The sequence below is a fragment of the Prionailurus viverrinus genome, chromosome B2 (genome assembly GCF_022837055.1).
Source record: "Prionailurus viverrinus isolate Anna chromosome B2, UM_Priviv_1.0, whole genome shotgun sequence".
NCBI classification, from domain to species: Eukaryota; Metazoa; Chordata; class Mammalia; order Carnivora; family Felidae; genus Prionailurus; species Prionailurus viverrinus.
Window position 1 is genome coordinate 66,662,248 of NC_062565.1, and position 20,143 is coordinate 66,682,390.

The following is a 20,143-nucleotide window of genomic DNA, read 5'->3' on the forward strand; positions in this document are numbered from 1 at the left end:
GTACAGGTTCAATCCAGAAATTCTACTAAACAGAATACTGTATGGGCTGAGCTAGGCTTTGGAGCCAGGCCTGGGTTCAAGCCTCGCTCTTTTACTTACTGGATTTGTGATCTGGGAAGTTAAATGAAAAAGGCCTGACACACACGAAGTGTTCACTTAATGTTGGTTATTAGTATGCATAAATATAGATCATTAATATCTCCCCGATTCAGAACAAACACTTGAACAAGCATAAAGAACAAGACGAAAGAACAAGAATTTAAACCAAGACATAAACTTCATGTGAGTAGGAAATGTCTTTTAATTAGTAGCAGCACACAGTAAGGTAATGATGAAGATTTAGTGACTAATCAGAATATCTGACATCTTTAATGCATGTAGTTGTATCACTGAGCCAATGTGTCAAGAACAACTGCAGGATTTGTTTTTACTGCTGATATAAGGCAGATGAATACAATTTAGCTAGGTCAACAAAAGCACTTGCCAAAGGGAAAGATACAAAGCACCCCTCTAATTATCCTTATTTGCAGTATTAATTTGAAGCTTATCTGTGGAATTATTGGACTTCATGAACTGTCCAGCAGTTATAAGTCATAGGTTGAAGTAGGAAAAGTGGGTGATGTGAACCCAAATAGGAATTCAGCAACATTATTAAGGTCAAATAAAAATTTTTTTGGTAAGTCACTATTTTGTATGTATGCTTGTTTAGGCAAAAACTTCCTGTGCTTGAATGCTCTTGTTTATAAATGGCAGAGGAGACTAACCCAAGTGTGATCTGGCTTCTTTGTGAACCCTGGGAATGGATGAAAATATGCTCATAAAAAAGGACGCCAGCCTTTTCTCCTTTTCTCTCTGTCTGATAAGCAAAATAAAGTGTTTAAAGTATATAAAACTCAATTCTGAACAAATGATGAGCACACACTTATCAATTCTACTATAACATGAAGCAGGCAAAGTGACTTAAGCAGTTTAGGTTAAGCATAACGTAAGTTTTAGAAAAAGAATGTCCTAAAAGACTGACCTGTTCTTATTTTTCATACTGCAGATGACCCAAGCTTTCCTGCAACCATAACCTTTTAAGCAAAACAGCTATTGAACAAAAGTCCCATAAAAATTATTCAGCAACATCTAAAACAATCAAATTTTCTGGTATGCTAAATGGGTTTTTCCAAATTATCTTCAAGGATGATTGGTATGTTTATAGAGGAAACTGAAAAACTACTTTTCAAACAGATCAAGGTGTATTACACCAAATAGCAGTAGCTGTAGTTATGTTACTGTTCAACTAGTTCCTGGAAAAACACAAAGGAAAAAGACTCAGCTTACATGAATCAAGTGTTGATGGTTTCTATAGGATGAAGAAAGACTTTTCAGTATTTTAACTTGGTCATATTTTAGGAATAAGACTGTTTATAAAGTAGCACTTACCGTTTGATTATGAAGAACTTTTATGGGAGCAGAATGCTCTGCACACTCCTTGGAAGTTTTATTATCTGCTAAAGTCGTATTTGAATCTATCATATCCACCAATGCCACGCTCAGATTCACCCGTAATGCATAGAGAACGAAGAAACCAAAAAAAGCCAACACTGCTAAGTTATAACGAGCAGAGCCGCACACTGGAGCTGAAATAAATATTGGGGGACAACTTTCACTAGAAGAATAACTTAGATGGTATTGTCTAAATTACTAAAAAGGTTACTTTTTAGAAGTACACAAATTCATAAATCATGAATATTTTTCTGAGAATAATCTCAGGTTGAGTGTATCTGAAAACATTTATCAAAGAGAATTTGTTCTCAGCAGCTGTAGTTTTGATAAACATGTAACACATGAGAGCCTGAACTATAAGACAGATTTTTAAAACACGAAGGCAATAGCTTTACCAACTCTGCTCAGAAAGATCTCCATTACAGCCTCAGAACTGTCAGTTGATAAAGATATGAGAAAAACAGATAAGGGGTTTAATGGCATCACTGTTTCTGAAAAACTATCTAAATCATGGCCGATAAGTACTAGAGTATTCACCACAGCATAGCACACATACTACTGACTATGGATTAGCGGCCATCTCACTGTAATTGTAGCACAGCACAAAAATTTCCTGCCAAGGCTAGGGCCTGAAACTCCTCTTGATAAATTTCTTACCTTGAAAAGTATCCTCAGAGGCTGGGTTTGAATCAGAAGCCATGATTAACACTAAGGTCCTCCTAAACTAAATGTGTTTAAGAATCCAGAAGCAAACTTGCAGAAACTATGACAGTTGCAGCATCTGTGACAGTTGCTCAGTTGATCATGCTTAAAGGGCCCACATTAAAAAAGGAAGTAAGTGAAGGTACCACAAGGATAAAAAAAAATGAAGGCGGAATGGCTGGAGGAACCAATGAAAGAAAGATCATGTGAGAGGAGGAGTTTTGATCTATTTTTTACTGTAATTACAGGCGTATGCACATTATTCTGTCTTTTGCTTCTTTTACTGAGTTGCAGAATTGGAGAGGGGACAGGAATTTAGGAAGTTAAGGTTGATTGATCCCTTAGTGACAGAGAGAGTGGCTAATCCAGGGTCTTACACCTTTAAGTTTGGTAAGCACTGAGAGAGAAATAGCTGTTGAAAGACATGAGCATCTGTTTTACTTGGTTCAATACCTATGTATGAATATAAGTATGCTTTATTTGGGTAATTACATATTAATACTACATACACATTTTTCCCCTACTCAGGAATCCTGGTGTTTTCATTTACTTACCCTCAAACAAAAATATATTTTTCAGAGTACAAAGGTCTTGGTACTGATTCAGACTGATTCAGACTGAAGCATTAATGAATATGGCATGACTATACTTAGGGATGTTCTTAAATACTATGATCAAACTCACTTTCCTATAAGCCTTCAGACACTTAACAACTGCTATCAGTGTTTCTTCTGTGTAGGCATTACATCACTTATGACAGAACTTTTCAATTGACTCCTTTTGGAGGAGTACAGCTATTAGAATTATGGCACCACTGCCATTGTTAGACCTAGATCTGTGAGAACTGTATTTCTAAAGCTCCATTCATACTGTCTGTGTTACCTGAATCTAGAAACGTTTGCTCTCTGCTCCAACCAATGGGCTGCTATCTAGTTAGGGAGGCTTTGGATAGTGCAAGGCATGTTTTATCATTGCTCTGTGCCAGTAATACAAAGAAATCTGGATGGGGCCTCATAATCTTGCCAAATTTGGACAACCAAAATGTGTTACTCGGTGTAATTTGGAGTAAGAAAACTCCAGATATATGTACTGTCTGCTTTGCCAAAGTATTATTTACAAAGTTCATTACCTACTTCAGCAGAGGAGTGACAACAGGTAATTGTGGTTTCAAGAGCTTCTCTGGTTGCTGTGTGTAAATTACAAAGGGAGAAAAGTGTGAATCATGGTAGAAGATGTAGACTCAGAAAAATCACTTAAGGGACTATTAGAGTTTTTCAGGAAAGAGATGGAGGTGGCTTTTTTTTTTTTTTAAAGTTTATTTATTTTTGAGACAGAGAGAGACAGAGCATGAATGGGGGAGGGTCAGAGAGAGGGAGACACAGAATCTGAAACAGGCTCCAGGCTCTGAGCTGTCAGCACAGAGCCCGATGAGGGGCTCCAACTCACAGACTGCGAGATCATGACCTGAGCCGAAGTCAGCCGCTTAACCGACTGAGCCACCCAGGCGCCCCGAGATGAAGGGGGCTTTAACTAGGATAAAACAGAGGCAATGGAGAGAAATGGGCAGATTTAAGATAAATTTAAAAGCAGAACTGACTGGCCTTGCCTACATATTAGATGTGGCAGTAAGTGAAAGGAAGGGGGGAAGTTACTAGTAATTCAGCTTACTAATTAGTCCAGACAACTTTATTTTATGCTATTCTGACTTGTAATGTTATTACTCCTTTCTATCCTATTTGCAGTTACCATATTTTATTGTAATCAGTTTCTCCCCATGTGATGCTTTATTTGGACTATGACATACCCTTTTTGTAAAAAATTTTAATGTTTTGTTTTTATTTTTGAGAGAGAGAGACACAGAGACAGAATGCAAGTGGGGGAGGGGCAGAGAGAGGGAGACCCAGAATCTGAAGCAGGCTCTAGGCTCTGAGCTGTTAGCACAGAGCCCAACACAGGGCTCGAACTCATGAACCACAAGATCATGACCTGAGCCGAAGTCAGATGCTTAACAGACTGAGCCACCCAGGCGCCCCTGGATTTTGATATACCTTATCCTATGAAGAAGATGTAGGGCTATAAGTTGGTGGTATTACTTGAAAATATGACAAAGAAGTTATGGATCAGGCAATTTTAACTTTCTGGGGGCACGGTCAATAATCAGAAAACAAAAAAAAAAACACAGATGTCGCAAAGTATATGACTATGAGGTTTTAAGAGATACTAAAAATACATGGTTGCTACTTTATAAAAATGGTTATTGCTTACAAATCAGTCAGAAAAATTTTATTTCAAGAAAGTATGATGATTAGACAAGATGTGCCTGTGAATTTCGATAATGTTTGAAATTGGTCCAACAAAAGAACGCTTGCATCATGAAGAGACAGAACATCCATCGGGCGTCTGCCACCTTGAAATCTAGTTCAAAGCAAAATCATGCTTGCATAACGAACAGAGGACCCATCAAAACAAACACCAGCTTCTAAAATATGGTTTAAACTTAGGAATGTGGAGTGGGTGTACTTGAAAGAACACAGTCTAATTTAGAGAAAAGCAGACCTGAGAATGAATCTCAGTCCTGAATCATCGTCTGTGTTTTTGGGGAAGTTACTTAATAGTTTTCATTTTCAGGTTTCTTGGCTCTTAGAATGAGGCAACCACAATGCACCTCACTGGGTTGTGTGCGGATTAAATGAAATACTCTAGGGAAGTTATGGCAAACACTCAGTAGAAGTGAGTTCCTTTCCTGTTCACCCTGGATAAAGTTATACCAATAAGATAGAGTGCCACCATATATATGTGTAACAAGAGGCAAAGGAGTCACATTAAATTGCTTGTGTGTGTGTATGTGTGGGTGGCGGGTCGGGGAAGGCCTCTTGGAGAAAGGACATTTATACTAGTCTTCATCAATGAGTAGGAAGTCACCAGGCATTGAGAGTGAAGGATAATTGTCTGGAAGCATCATCCATGTGGAATAAGGAAGAGTCAATCTCATCAACTAGCACACGGCAAGAGAAAATAACTCCTTGAGGCAGCAGTGAGGAGTGAAAGTGATATGCCCAGAAGGCCAGGTTTCTGTAGAAGCAAGGATGTGTGGGTGGAGGGAAGGCTGGTGAAAAATCTTAGAATGTCAGGCATTTATTCATTGTGGAAGGGTTTGGCAGTGGGAAGAAGCAAGGAAGTACTGACTAGTGAGGGAGAGACTCAGGTGGAAAATTCATGGTTGGGAGCACTGACCCATGTAGATGATGATTTTCCCTAAAGGAAGGGGGGCACTGGACACAGTGAGCACCCTTGGCCCAAGAACTGCATTACAAAAAAATTTCCTATTAGGGTGCCTGACTAGCTCTTGATCTTGGGGTTGTGAGTTCAAGCCCCATGTTTGGCATAGAGATTAAAAAAAAAAAATCTTGAAGGTGACTGGGTGGCTCTGTCGGTTGAGTGTCTGACTTAGTTCACATCATGATCTTGTAATTTGTGAGTTCGAGCCCTACATTGGGCTAGCTGCTGTCAGTACGGAGCCCTGCTTCAGATCTTCTGTCCTCCTCTCTCTCTGTCCCTCCCTTGCTCACACTCTGTCTCAAAAATAAACATAAAAAAAAAATCTTTAACATAAATACAATATGTTTTGCCTTTAAAAAGGGTAATATTCAACTAGTCTTACTCTGCCTTATGGGTAATTAATTCCTGATAAATCTTTATGTATTCTTAGCTCCCAAATTAATACCCATTTATGTGAAAACACCAAATTCCACTAAAATGGATTCAGTTACACAACATGACCCAAATGACCCAATGACCCAAGGCCATTTGCCTTCGTTCTATATAACATGGTTGCTCTCTACCAGCACGCCATACCTTACATTTAATACACAAAGTATATTTGTGAAACTCAGTGCTTGTGTAATTGAGCCCTGAATGTAACCCCTGCAACAGAACAGTAGAGGCAAAAAACAAAAGGAAACACCACTCTCCCCATTAATGAAAACAAAGCATAGAATGATCTGTTACAAGTTAGGAATCACAAGTTCCAATAGAGTGTGACCATGAAGAATGGGGACATCATTTTACTGTGCCGAGGTTCTCTGAGGAATGCAAAACCCAAATGGTCTTCACTGATAATAATGATAATGATAATAATAGTAATAGTAACATTTACTATGTGCCAAACTCTTCTAGGCACTTCCTATTAGCTCATTTAATCCTCACAATAACCCTGTAAGTTAGGTATATTATTTTCCTTGATTTATTGATAAGGAATGCATAGAAAGCTTAGGTAATTGCTGAAGCTCACAGAACAAGTTAGCAGAGTTGAGTTTGGAAGTTAGTTAGGCACTCTGGCTCCAGATGCATGCTCTGTCTTTAAACACAAAGAAATGTCTTAGAAGCCCTAAAACTTGTTTTTCCTGAGTGAACACATTTTTGGTGCAACAGTATTTTTTTTTTTTTAATTTTTTTTTTCAACGTTTATTTATTTTTGGGACAGAGAGAGACAGAGCATGAACGGGGGAGGGGCAGAGAGAGAGGGAGACACAGAATCGGAAACAGGCTCCAGGGTCTGAGCCATCAGCCCAGAGCCTGACTCGGGGCTCGAACTCAGGGACCGCGAGATCGTGACCTGGCTGAAGTCGGACGCTTAACCGACTGCGCCACCCAGGCGCCCCGGTGCAACAGTATTTTGATAACCCACTTACTCAAATACAAGGCACATGTCATTCATACAAAAGTAAACCTTCAACTGGTATAAAGTGTGAGGAATGCATTTTTATGTGTGGGAGGGGAAGCTTTGCTCTTCCTTGCTTAGTTCCCTCCCTTCCTCCTACCTAAATTAAGCAGAAAAATCTATAGACTTCCTATTGTTTATCAGTGTTGGGCCAGCTTTTCCCCATCATTTTGGTGTGCATCTCTGAAATCCACCAGGCTGAGTAAAAGCAGATGCTTAAGAGGCAAACAATAATTGGGTTACTGAAAATTCCATCATATTACATCAACCTGAGTGGTACTAATTCTTAACACTAAAGAAACATATCTTAATTTTAGCTCTCTTAATAAAGAAACACTATGTATAATTTAAAACCATGTCCTCTTACTGATGGTGGAGTAGGGAACTTGTAAATTTGTGATGGATCAAGTAAAAATGATTAAGCATTTTTCAAATACAAATTTCTCAAATATAACACAAATGTGGCTACATGCAACCTTTGGGATGTAACCTCTGTGGCCCTCGGATGTCTATGTATACAAGGATGCACCACCAGATGGTAGTTTCTAAGTTCTTTTTACTACTGTAAAATTTTACAACTGATATTTTATCAGCTTTTCTCTTCTTAAAATAAGAAGTATACACTTAGGCATAGATAAGGTACAGACATATATATTTTCTCAACTGCAACAGAATATAGTAGTTTCTAGGGAATATCTTGATTATGGCATTTGTTTCTGTATTTCCATAATAGATTATTTTACAGAAGAAAATTACAGAAAGCTAACAGCTATGCCACAGAAAAAGTGCAGTTTACGGAACTAAGTCCAATTTCTAGGTAAAACGTCACTGGTACAGTATTTACACTGAGCCTCCTCTAAAATAAGCTCCCAGCTGCTGGATGGAGCTCTGACGTTGCCACATCTACTGCCACCATCTGGTAATGTTAAAAACAAATAAAAAAGATACCACAGGACTACCCTATTCTTGGTCAGGAAAACTCAAATTTCTAATTCAACTCTGTTTCTCATGCACACATCTTTGAAACTACAGAATGCCTGCAAACGGATTTGTTCTTTATTTTTAATTACTTTCAAAGAAGTTACATTTAAAAATATTAAATAGTAATATATTTTAACTTCCCCAAATTCACGGAAGATACGTTAAGTACTTCTATTTGTTGCAAGCCCTTTGGCAAGTTATCTTAGAGCTTTATAGATATCCTATCTTGAGGATAACTAAATTGTTTTCTAACTTAAATCGTGGACTGCTACGATGTAATCGGAGACTACCATACGGAAAAAAAAATGTGTGCACAAGTTCAAGATATTCGCTGGGTTATGCAAGTTTTCCTCCATATACACACAACATGTTAACCTCAATCCTGTTTTTCGGTCTCCCCTCTCCGCCCCAGGAGCTACCAGATTACAAATTGGCGGACAGCAGCTGCGGAAACCTGGCGGTGACAGGGAAGGAGACCTAGCAGTTCCGTCCAACCCTTTGCCCACCCATCTGCAGGCATCTCTCCCAGTTTGCTCTTACACCGGGTCCTCTGCCCGGCCCTTTGCCCATTGATTTGCAGGTTCTCCTCCAATGCATTCTTCCACAGGGTGCCCCGCTTGATGTTATCGAAAACTGCCAGGAGCCCAGCGCCTGCGGCGCCCAGCAGCTCCCGCCCAGACCCTTCAGGGCTGCACCTGCCGAGGCCCCACCCGAGACTTCAGCCCTGCCTGGCCTCAAGGTCCCCGCCAGACCCCAGAGCAGCTTCTGGGCACCTGGGCAGGAGGGGGCTGAGCAGGGCGGGGAATGGATTCCGCTCCTCGAATTCCCTCGCGCCTTGGCTTCCCTTTCTCAAGACCCCTTGAGAGGCAGCAGCTCTGGTCCCATCTGCCAAGGACGAGCATACCCTGGCCACCCCCGCCCTCGGACAGCTTCGCTACTCACCGGCTTCCACCCGCGGGGTGCTCTGCAGCAAGGGCGTCCTATCTGAGCCCTCCTCGCCATCGCTGGAGGCCAGGCCCCGAACCGGGGACCTCATGACGCCTCCGAGGAGCAGGCGTGCGATACCTGCAGAAAGGAGAGCGGCGGCCGGACAGCCGAAGGCCTGGGCCGCGCGGGCACAGCCCCGGGCCTGGCACCGCCCCTCGGCTGCGTTCGTCACCGCGGCACCGCCCACAGGCGGCTGCACCGCCTCCTCCGCCGCCGCCATCTTAGGTTCGGGCAACTCTGGAGCGGTTGGGCGGGGGAAAGCAGAATTCTGGGAGTTGTGGCCTGGCGGGGCGAGGTCAGTGTTTTCTCGGCCCTGGGGCTCTGGGCTTGTCGGATCGTCGGTGTTCTGAGGAAAACCCCTCTTGCGCTCCCTTGTAAAGCTTAGGGGCTGCTCCTGCGGGAGCCGGATTGAATGGGACCCTTCAGGAGGCAACGACTTGAATCGCGCATAATTAAGGGGAGGGCTTGGAGCAAATTTAGAAGTGGGTGGTGTGTATTTGACGTTCATTTATCAGTAGTAAATTGCCATGAATATCAGCAATCCTGGTACTATCTACCCGCCCAGCATATTGTCCCGAAAGTAGCTTTTGAGGAGGAAAAAACTGAACGGACACATATTGTTCGTTCCTATGAAATAGCTGATTTTGTGGGTCAAAAAAGCCAATGTTGTCAGTTTCACATGATTCAATTTATAGAATCCTCTAATATGTGTGTGTAATGTCTCCCTATTTCTAATTCGAATAGCAACTTCTGGCATTTGCTGACTCTGGGAAAGAGGAAAAGGGACCAGTCTGCCTCGGGGGTGGGGTGGGGAATTGGATGGGGCGGTGGGAGTGGGACGGAGGTGGGCCTGCGGTCCTGACCACAGGTTTCAGTTGAGTTGTTATCGTGAGTAATAAAGTCCTGGAGAAAGGAAAAATAAGATGTGGTAGATGACCTTAGGGAGTTCAGTGTAGTCGGGGAAGACTCACAGACCAGTAAAAACCAGGTCAGGGGCTTGGTGAGATCCATGAGGGACCGAATGGGAGGGTTAACCTTACCCAGCACGGAGGGTGAAGATTTCTGAGGTTCTCTCTCACCTCCAGATCAGTAAATGCCAGGAGAGTTACCAAGTGAAAACAACAAATCAAGCCTTGTTTCTGAGTTACTGAAATGACAGTGCAGATTCTAAGCTCTTCAAGGGGGGTAGGGGGTGGGATTCTGGCCTTTTTGGAGTCTTCTACAGCAATGCCACTCAAACTTGACTATGGGTGAAATTACCCCGCAGAGCCTCTTAAAATGCGAATTTGGATCTATCAGCTCTGGTGTGACAGTTAATTTTATGTGTCAACCTGCAGGGTGTTTTGGATGAGGTTAACATTTAAATCAGTGAGCTCTGGCTAAAGCAGATTGCCCTCTATAATGTGGGTTGAATTTATTCAATCTAAGGCCTGAATAGAGCAAAAGACCCCACTCCCCAGCCAAGGGGTAGTTGTCCGGCAAACTGCCTTTACACATTATTTGCACCCAGCCTAGATCCTGGGTGTCTAGGCTGCAGGCTCACACTGCAGATTTGACTTCCCAGCTTTCATAATTGCATGAGCCAATTCCTTATATAACTCTCTCTCTCTCTCTCTCTCTCTCTCTCTCTCTCTCTCTCTCTCGGTTCTGTTTCTCTAGGAAACCCTGACTAATACATCTGGAATGGGCCTGAGATTCTGTATTGCTAAGAAGCAATGAATAACAAGTTTATAGAAGACTTCGATTAAGGATTCCAACATATATGAAAAATTTCAAACCAGAAGAGGCCTCCCCCATTTTTAAAAATATGCTTTTTATTTTAAGAGTTTTAGGTTTATAGGAAAGTTGCAGAGATAGTACAGTGAGTGAGTGCTCTCTACTCTTTACCTGTTTTGACCTCTTAAGATCTTACAATACTTTGATATGTTGGTCACAGCTGATTAGCCAATATTGATAGGTTATTAAACTGAAGTTCCTATTTTATTCAGATTCCTTTAGTTTTTACCTAATGTTCTTTTTCTGTCCTAGGATCCCATCCAGGATAACACTTACATTTAGTCATTGTGTCTCCTTAGGCTCCTGTAGACTGATGGTTTCTCAGACTTTCTTTGTTTTTGTTGACCTTGCCAATTTTGTAGAGTACTGGTAGTTTTTGTAGAAAGTCTCTCAATTTGGGTTTATTTGATGTTTTTCTTGTAATTGGACTGGGGGAAGGCTGCAGAGGTAAAGTGCCATTCTCATCCTGTAATTTCAAGGGAATGTGCTGTCAATATAACTTATCACTGATGATTATCACTGGTGATGTTAAGCTTCATCACATGCCTGAGATCATGTTTGTCAGCTTTCCCCCCCTGTAAAGTTACTCCTTTTCCCCTCCTCCCTTTTCAACTTTTTTCTTTGGTAGAAGTCAGTAATGCAGCTTACACTTAAGGGATAGGGGAGTTATTCTCTAAGTCTTTGAAGAGCAGAATTCTTTTGTATGGGAGATTTGTGTATTCTCTCATAGTCATTCATTCATTCATTCATTCAAGTATTTATCTATATTACAGGCCCATGGTTATTTATTTTATACTTTGGGTTATAATGCAACACTATGTTACTTATTTTGTTGCTCAAATTGTTCCAAGTTGGTGATTGGAAGATCTTTCAGTTGGTTCCTGTGTCCCTTTTGCATGTCTCCATTGTTGTGTTTTGTTTTTATCTCTACCTTACTTTCTGGTTTAGTAAGATGTTTTAAGGGCTTCTCTGTGGCTGTCAGTTGAGCATCTGACTCTTGATTTTGGCTTAGGTCGTAATCCCAAGGTAGTGGGATCATGCCCCACGTTGGGCTCTACGCTGAGCATGGAGCCTGCTTAAGATTCTCTCTCTCCCTCTGCCCCTCCCCATCTCTCTCTCTCTCTCTCTCTCTCAAAATAACCAAACAGATTCTAGGCTCAGCCTGTATAGCCTCTGCTTCTGCCATTTCTCCAAAATGAATGATGTTAGAAACCAAGATGGTGCTGGATGTATTTCTTGCTACTGCATTGTCATTGATTCTAAACCCAGAGAAAATACTTTTGTGTTGTTTTATAATGTTCCAGAGGGGCGCCTGGGTGGCGCAGTTGGTTAAGCGTCCGACTTCAGCCAGGTCACGATCTCGTGGTCCGCGAGTTCGAGCCCCGCGTCAGGCTCTGGGCTGATGGCTCAGACCCTGGAGCCTGTTTCCGATTCTGTGTCTCCCTCTCTCTCTCTGCCCCTCCCCCGTTCATGCTCTGTCTCTCTCTGTCCCAAAAATAAATAAATGTTGAAAAAAAAATTATAATGTTCCAGAGAGAAATTAAAAAAAAAAAAAAAAGCATAAGATGGCATCTTTTTTCGCCCTCATTTCTGGCATTTACTTCCTGATTGCTCACTACCATAGAGGATTGTTGTCAATGTTATTTATTTATTTTTTGGTTGGTAATTCCTTGTTTTATCAACACTCTAAACTGATGCTTTGAATAGAAATATAGTGAAAGCTACATATATAATTTAAAAATTTCTAATAGCTACATTAAAACTTAAGAAACAAAAAAGGTGAGACGAATTTTATACTATATATTATTTAACACATTATATCAAATTTTATCAATTCAACATCTAATCAATGTAAAACTATTAGTGAGATATGTTACACTCTTTTTCTAGTACTAAATCTTCAATATCTCTGTGTATTTTGCACTTATAGCACATCATCATTAGGATCAGCCATGTTTCAAGCATTCAGTTACCACATGTGGAGTGGGCACCATATTGGACAGAGCAGCTCTAGACCATATGAGGGTTTATTTTTCCCTCATGCCTTTAATTTTTTTTTTTTAAGTTTATTGTGAGAGACAGAGAGTGCGGAGGAGGGGAAGAGAGAGAGGGAGAGAGAGAATCCTAGGCAGTCTCCATGCTGACAGTGGGGCCTGAACTGACAAACTGTGACGTGAAGTCATGACCTGAGCCTACACCCAGAGTTGAATGTCTAACTGACTAAGCCACCCAGGTGCTCCCAGAATAATGTCTTTGGGTAGGGAAAACAAAACAAAACAAAAAAGACATCTGGGCAGAGTGCCAAGTTCAAAAGATTTTAGCTGTTTTCCTCCTCCATAAACTGAAGATAATAGTAGAAACAACCTCATAGGGTTTTTGTAAGGATTAAATAACGTAATGCATATACATCACAGTACATGGTAGGTAGCAAGTCTCAATATATGTTAGCTATTACAATTTTTATTGTTAACTTTGTTTTGCAAAATGAGCTTACCCATGCTAGGAACTCCCTTTGACTTTCATTATATCTTTTTAAAAATACATATCACATTCTCTCTGGAGTTATGTAGTTAGTGGTTGGCTGTGTAACTGTCTTAGCTCCCTTTTAAGACTTTGGGTTTCCTAGGAGCTGGGACCACATCTTATTTACCTTTGCAGGCTATGCAGCTCCTAGCATCTGTTCTTTCACTGTGCTTATCATGTTTCACAGTGCCTTATTATTTTGGCCTTGGTGAGACTACTAAGGTGAGAATTACAAGTAGATAGAAATATACAGGGAGTAAAAATTTGAATGGAGGACAATATTTGAACCACTAAATTTAGAAATATTAAACCTTATAACAATTTTTGGATGAACAGTGTGGTCCTATAAAATCATCATTTCTTTTTCCTAGCTTTTTATCTAAAATAAATAATCAGTAATTATCATGATTATTGAATTGTATTGGTAATTGAAATGTTTTATTCAATATTTTGTTTTGTTTTGTTTTGTTTTGCCAAACTTGACAATCATCTGAGAATTGATTTCTGAGGGTTAATTTATAAATTCTCTGTCATTTTATGGGTTTGAATCTCTAGGATTTAGTAATTATTTTCTTTAAATTGTATCACATTATTATTTATAAAGAAACTCTTCACCATCTGGAGATCTTTTCCTCATACAGTTATGTGAGTTAAATTTCACTAACCATTTTTTTCTCATATCTTTATAACTTATACAAGGGTATCAACTAAACTTAGTGACTTAGGTATAATTATTTAAGGAGGAATGTTAAAATATTTTTAAAAGATATGATTGATAGAAAAATTTCCATTAAGTCTAAGGTTTCAGGGTGCTTTGGTGGCTGTCGGTTAAGCATCCGACTTTGACTCAGGTCATGATCTCATGGTTCGTGGGTTCGATCCCTGCATTGGGCTCTGTACTGAGAGCTCGGAGCCTGGAGCTTGCTTCAGATTTTGTGTTTCCCTCTCTCTCTGCCTCTCCCCTGCTTACACTTTGTCTCTCTCTCCCTTTCTCTCAAAAATAAATAAATAAACACTAAAAAAATTTTTTTTAAAGTCTAAGGTTTCTCTCCACTCTATTCTCTTCTCCATACTTCTCTTTTTCTTTTCTTTCTTTCTTTTTTAAAAATATTTCTCTCTTACATTATCTTTTTGAAATTCTGATTTCAAACTTGATTACAAGGCTATCATAATCAAAATAGTATGGTACTGGCATTAAAAATAGACACAAAGGCCAATAGAACAGACTTGAGAGCTCAGAAATAAACCTTCACCTATATGGTCAACTAATGTTTGACAAGGGAGCCAAGAATAGTCAATGGGGAAAGGATAGTTTCTTTAATAAATGGTGTTGGAAAAGTGGATAACTATATGCAAAAGAATGAAATTGGACCCCTATATTACACTACTCACAAAATTTAACTTGAAATAAATTAAAGACTTAAATGTGAGACCTGAAACTGTAAAATTCCCAAAAGATCTCCTTGACATCTGTCATTGCAATGATTTTTTTTTGGACGTGACACCCAAAGCATAAGCAACAAAATAAAAACTTAAATAAGTGGAGCTATATCAAACTAAATGTTCTGCATGGCAGAAGAAACAATCAGCAAAATATAAAGATACCCTACCAAATTGGAGAAAATATTTGCAAACCATCTGTCTGGTAAGGGGTTAATATCCAAATATATATGGAACATATACAACTCAATAGCAAAACTAAAACCAAGCAATAGTATTAAAAACTAGACAAAGGACTTGTGTAGACATATTTCCAAAGAAGACATGTAAATTGCCAAAAGGTACATGAAAAGATGCTCAACATCACTGATCATCAGGGAAATATGAATCAAAAAACCACAATAAGATATCATCTCACATCTATCAGAATGGCTATTATCAAAAAGACAAGAGATAAGTATTGGTGAGGATTGGAGATAAAAGGGACTTTCACGCACCATTGGTGGTGGGAACATAAACTGGTACAGCTGCTGTGAAAAACAGTATGGAGATTCCTCAAAAAATTAAAAACAGAACTACTATATGATCCAGCAATCTCACTTCTGGGTATATATCAGAAGGAAATGAAAACACTATCTCAAAGAGATATCTGCACCCCCGATGTTCATTGCAGCATTTTTTTTTTTTTGCAGCATTATTCACCATAGCCAAGATCTAGAAACAACCTAAGGAGCCATCAACAGAGAAATGGATAAAGAAAATGTGATATGTAACATATATAAAATGGAATATTGAAGTGAGTATGGAATATGAATGTGGAAGAATATGGAATATTATTTAACCATAAAAAGAAAGGAATCTGTCTTTTGTGACAACATGGATGGACCTTGAGGGCATTATATTAAGTGAACTAGGTCACACAGAGAAACACAAATACTGTATGTTTTGCATATATGCAGGATCTACAAAAGCTGAACTCCTAGAAATAGTACAATGGTGGTTGCCAGGGGCTGGGGGCGGTAAGGAAAATGGAGATGTCAGTCAAAGGGTACAAACTCCCAGTTATAACAATAAATTCTAATGTAATGTGTAGCATGGGAGTATAATTAATAACACTGTGTTATATAATTAAAAGTTGTTGGGGCATCTGGCTGGCTCAGTTAGAGGAGTGGGTGATTCTTGATCTCTGGGTTGTGACTTTGAGCCCCATGTTGGGTGTAGAGATTAAATAAATAAATAAACTTTAAAAAAAGTAGTTAAGAGAGTAGATCTTAAATGTAATCACTACAGACATGCACACACACAAAGGTAATTATGTGATAGGATAGAAGTGTTAACTATTGTGATACTCATTTTGCAATATATACATGTATCATATCAAAATTGAACACTTTAAACTTATGTATGCTACATGTCAATAATATTTCAATAAGGCTGAAAAAAATTCTTTTGCCTATATCATCTATATGTACCTCAATGTTATCTCTCTAAGATGTAAATCTGATTTTTAAAATTTTAAGTTAAAAAAAAGCCTTTCAGTGGTAGCTTATTGCCTAGGTCTTCACATTTTTTGATTGTGTACTCCATCAATAAAAATTATGAATATGCATCCAACACATGTATTTTTCTTGATAACACACACACATACACACACACACACACACACACACACTACACTCATCAAACACTCAAAATGTAAAAGGATGAGAAAAGATAAATATAAATAGATGTTGTGATTTTTCCTGGAATAATTTTACATATGCTCTTGGGTGAGTGCACCCCACTTTGAAGACCACTTGTCTCTAGGATAAAATCCAAATTCTTTGGTATACAACGCGAGACCTTTACAAACTGGACCCTGTTTCTAGTCTCATCTACCACTTCCTGCCATCTGCTCTATGCTTTACACATTGGCCTACTCACTGAACCTTATACGTACAATGTTTTTCCTTGTGTTATTCCCTCTACCTATTTGCTTCTTTTGTGTATGATGAGTTATTTGTCCTTAGACTAAAATGTCAGCTTTGATTTCTTAACAATCTCTCCCTTTTCCATTTTTTATTATAGCAAATTGTATTAGAGTTATCTAAGACAGTATGATAATATGTGTCATTGCTTAAGAACAGGAACCTTGTCTTACTTATTTTTCATTCCCCGTCCTAAGCAGAGAGAACAGCTTAAGAAATATTTATGAGAAAAATATTTATGGAGCTTCATATTATGTGAGAGGCCCTTTCCTGGTTGCTATGGGAGTCTACAAGATGTATAAACATGGTTTCTGCATTCAAGGAGTTTTTGAGTAAGATGTACCTCGAAGGAAACATTTATCAATTATCGTCCAAGAGAAGTATAAATATTTCTCTAACAATTATGAAAGTTAGAGGATGTAGTTTTTATTTATATTTTCTAGAGAGCAAGTGGTATATGATTAATATATTCCAGAGGAAGAGCAATAATATTTTTAGGAAGGAATTTAAAAAATGGATAGTCTGGACATACTTTCCCATATCCTGTTAACTTTAGGCAGCTGTACTGTCAGATGTCCTCAGATAGTGATCAAGACGTAAACAAAATAAGACAGGTAAATATGCAGTTTTCTGTCATGTTTATATGCTAGCATGAACTTAATTGTTTTCACAGCAGAGTTAAAATTTCCTAGTGCTTTATAACCTAATAATTGGGTAATTCTTGGAACATATCCACAGATGTGGGTATTATTATAAACATTTTTAAAGAGGGGAATGAATGGATGGCAGTTGAATGAAGTGATTTGTTCAAGATCAGTGAAAGCCACTATTACAATTCAGAGTTATTGCCTTTTCTGGTATTCAAATCCTAGGACCACCAGTCTCCATAATTCCCTTAATTTTCTACATTTTATATGTTAACTTTCCATCTTAAAACTTTTGGGTACAGTTTCACTTAGTTGTAGAAGTCATTTCAATGATAGGTATATAGTATGTGAAGTTGTCAAATGCTGATTACAAATCATATGACATTTTCTTTATCAATCTTCTTTCATTGCCTTGTTGTAGGGGAGCCAAAAAAGCAGCTTTATTTAAAAAAAAAGCTATGAGTAATGTTGCCTCTGGGAAAAGCCTGTAAAAAGCTGATATATAACATTTAAATACTTGGAAAGAAGATATGTCATAGTTTTATCTCTTTAACTTCAAGGAAAGTAAACCAAATTTTGCAAATGTTGTGAAATATCAGTGGAGCAGATAGTAAATCAGCTGGCTAAACACACAAGAAACGCAAGAAACAGAATGACCTTCAGAAATAAGCTAAAAGTGCATGCAAAGCAACTTGAAATTGAATGACTCAGGCAGATTAGAAGATTAAGGTTCAAATCTGTTCTTCTAACTAATATGTGAAGCCACAGCTCTGTTGAGTCAGCCCTTCCTGGTAACCCTTTTGGTCAGAATTCTGTCCACACATACATTCATTCTGAGTAAGGAAAGATATACTGGCTTAGAAAATAACTTGTTATTTTATAACAGAAAACAAAATCTGTGATCAATGGAATATTGATATTAATAAGTGTGAGGGCATCATGATAACCTGCTATTAGTACAGCAATACCTTATTTTTCCAAAGGATGTATTTCTAAAGTTTTATACAAAGCCAATCATATTTAAGATGACACATGCAAGTTTGCTATTTTTAGAGAGACTATGATTAATCCTTTAGTCGAGGGATAGCTGAATTTTCATTTTTTATGTATTCTATTAATAGGGAACACTTACTGGTTTTTCTCTTCCAGTAATTTAAGTGGGGAAAAGCAGTTATGTTTAGATTATCTTTCTAAATAAGTTCCTTAGGAGTAAAAATTGCAATCTGCAAATCAGTTGGTGAGATGATTCCAGTTCTATCAATAGACCCCTTTTAATGTTGTGGAAACAAACAAACATACAAAAAAATAGCAAAGAATAGAAATCTAATAACAACAACAAAAAGAAAACTCAATCTGCAGAATGTGATTGATTCAATCCCCAGCCCCAAATAAAAGCCAACAGTAAGACACATAATTAATGAGCTATGTAGTGCCATCCTTACATATAAAAGAAATCACTTAAACCAGGTCTCAGTTTTAACTTACAAGAGGTGACTATAAAATAATGAGATTTTATAAGAGAGAAATTTAAGAATAGGTTCTTAAGACGGTTTTAGGGGAAAGTTTCCAAAGTATTTTGAGGGATAGGAAAACTGGAGAAAAGCTTTTAAATCTGTTAAAATTTACCTTTCCTTTTACATTAATGTGTCTTTATTTGGAATAAAAATCCCAGTAGCCTCTTGATTTATTGTTACATTATTGCCTGTCATGTAACCAAACTGTTGGCTTAGCTACTGTAATGTCAGCAGAGGCAGACCCCATACAACACTTCCTGGAGGAGGGCATCAGTGAATTGATAAGGAAAAAAGATACAAGGATACAGGGAGTAGAAGGTGGAGCCATGGGAAGGACTTTTGCCTGAAGGAGAAAAGATGATCAGAGTAAGGGCAGAAACTAAGGTTGTTAATTTCTTTTTAAATTTCATTTCATTTTATTTTTTATTTTTATTTAAAAAAATTTTTTTTTTCTCAACGTTTATTTTTTAATTTTTGGGACAGAGAGAGAGCATGAACGGGGGAGGGGCAGAGAGAGAGGGAGACACAGAATGGGAAACAGGCTCCAGTCTCTGAGCCATCAGCCCAGAGCCTGACACGGGGCTTGAACTCACGGACCGCGAGATCGTGACCTGGCTGAAGTCGGACGCTTAACCGACTGCGCCACCCAGGCGCCCCTCATTTCATTTTATATTACTTTTTTATTGTATTGTATTGTATTGTATTGTATTGTATTGTAAGCTCTATGTCCAATGTGGAGCTTGAACTCATGACCCTAAGATCAAGAGTCACATGCTCTACTGACTGAGCCAGCCAGGTGCCCCAGGGTTGCTAATTTCTTAAAACAACCCTGTGCCAACAGTGCTTACAAGTTAGAACCTGTGGTAAAAACACACCTACCACCACTTTGGTCCAATGTATTCGAAAATAGAAGAAACTAATAATAGAAGAAACTAATGTCAGACACCATGGTAACACATATATTATTTAATTTTCAAAGCTTTCGTAGGTTTTGGTAACAATATTCTCATTTTATAGCTAAGGAAACCTGAGCTCAGAGAGAGGAATTTACTTAAGCACAAGGATTAGAATGTGTGTTTGTATTTTTCCAGACCCCATGCCGTCTTCCAGTGGATCATCTATGTAACTTCTCATTCTTAGGGTGCTAAAATTTGCTTGGCTTAGGTGTTAGTCAGTTTTTTGGCCCATCATCTGAACCCATCATCAATGGAAAGGGTCTGAGGATGGGGTTAATTGTTATGCTAGAGGGTGTAGTGTTAGAACTAAGGAGGCTAGATTCTATCAAGTCCAAGGATTGGAAAAGGGAACCCCAGAGGATTAGAAGGCTGATAGACATGAATATGAAAACAAACAAACAAAGGTAAAAGAACTTTTAAAGACACTTTGTCCTAGAAA

At 38.7% G+C, this 20,143-nt stretch overlaps 1 protein-coding gene and 1 long non-coding RNA gene across 7 annotated transcripts in view; one reads left to right on the top strand and one right to left on the bottom strand.

Moving 5' to 3' along the window:
• The window catches only part of SLC17A5 (solute carrier family 17 member 5), a 50,022-nt gene extending 40,999 nt beyond the window's left edge, over positions 1-9,023 (bottom strand). For 2 of the 3 annotated variants that reach the window (XM_047860016.1, XM_047860014.1), the window contains exons 1-2: positions 8,837-9,023; positions 1,429-1,625 (exon numbers count right to left, since the gene is read on the bottom strand). In XM_047860016.1, the coding sequence (XP_047715972.1) occupies positions 1,429-1,625; positions 8,837-8,930 (291 nt within the window). In that variant the 5' untranslated portion in view covers positions 8,931-9,023. The remainder of the gene's footprint in view (positions 1-1,428; positions 1,626-8,836) is intronic. The other variant, XM_047860017.1, reaches the window with a different exon arrangement.
• Positions 9,024-9,094: 71 nt separating this feature from the next.
• Positions 9,095-20,143, top strand: part of LOC125166836 (uncharacterized) — a 32,115-nt gene continuing 21,066 nt past the window's right edge. For 3 of the 4 annotated variants that reach the window (XR_007152548.1, XR_007152551.1, XR_007152549.1), the window contains exons 1-2: positions 9,095-9,176; positions 15,313-15,416. This is a non-coding gene — a long non-coding RNA (uncharacterized LOC125166836). Of the gene's footprint in view, positions 9,177-10,546; positions 10,747-15,312; positions 15,417-20,143 lie in introns of those variants that run through there. The other variant, XR_007152550.1, reaches the window with a different exon arrangement.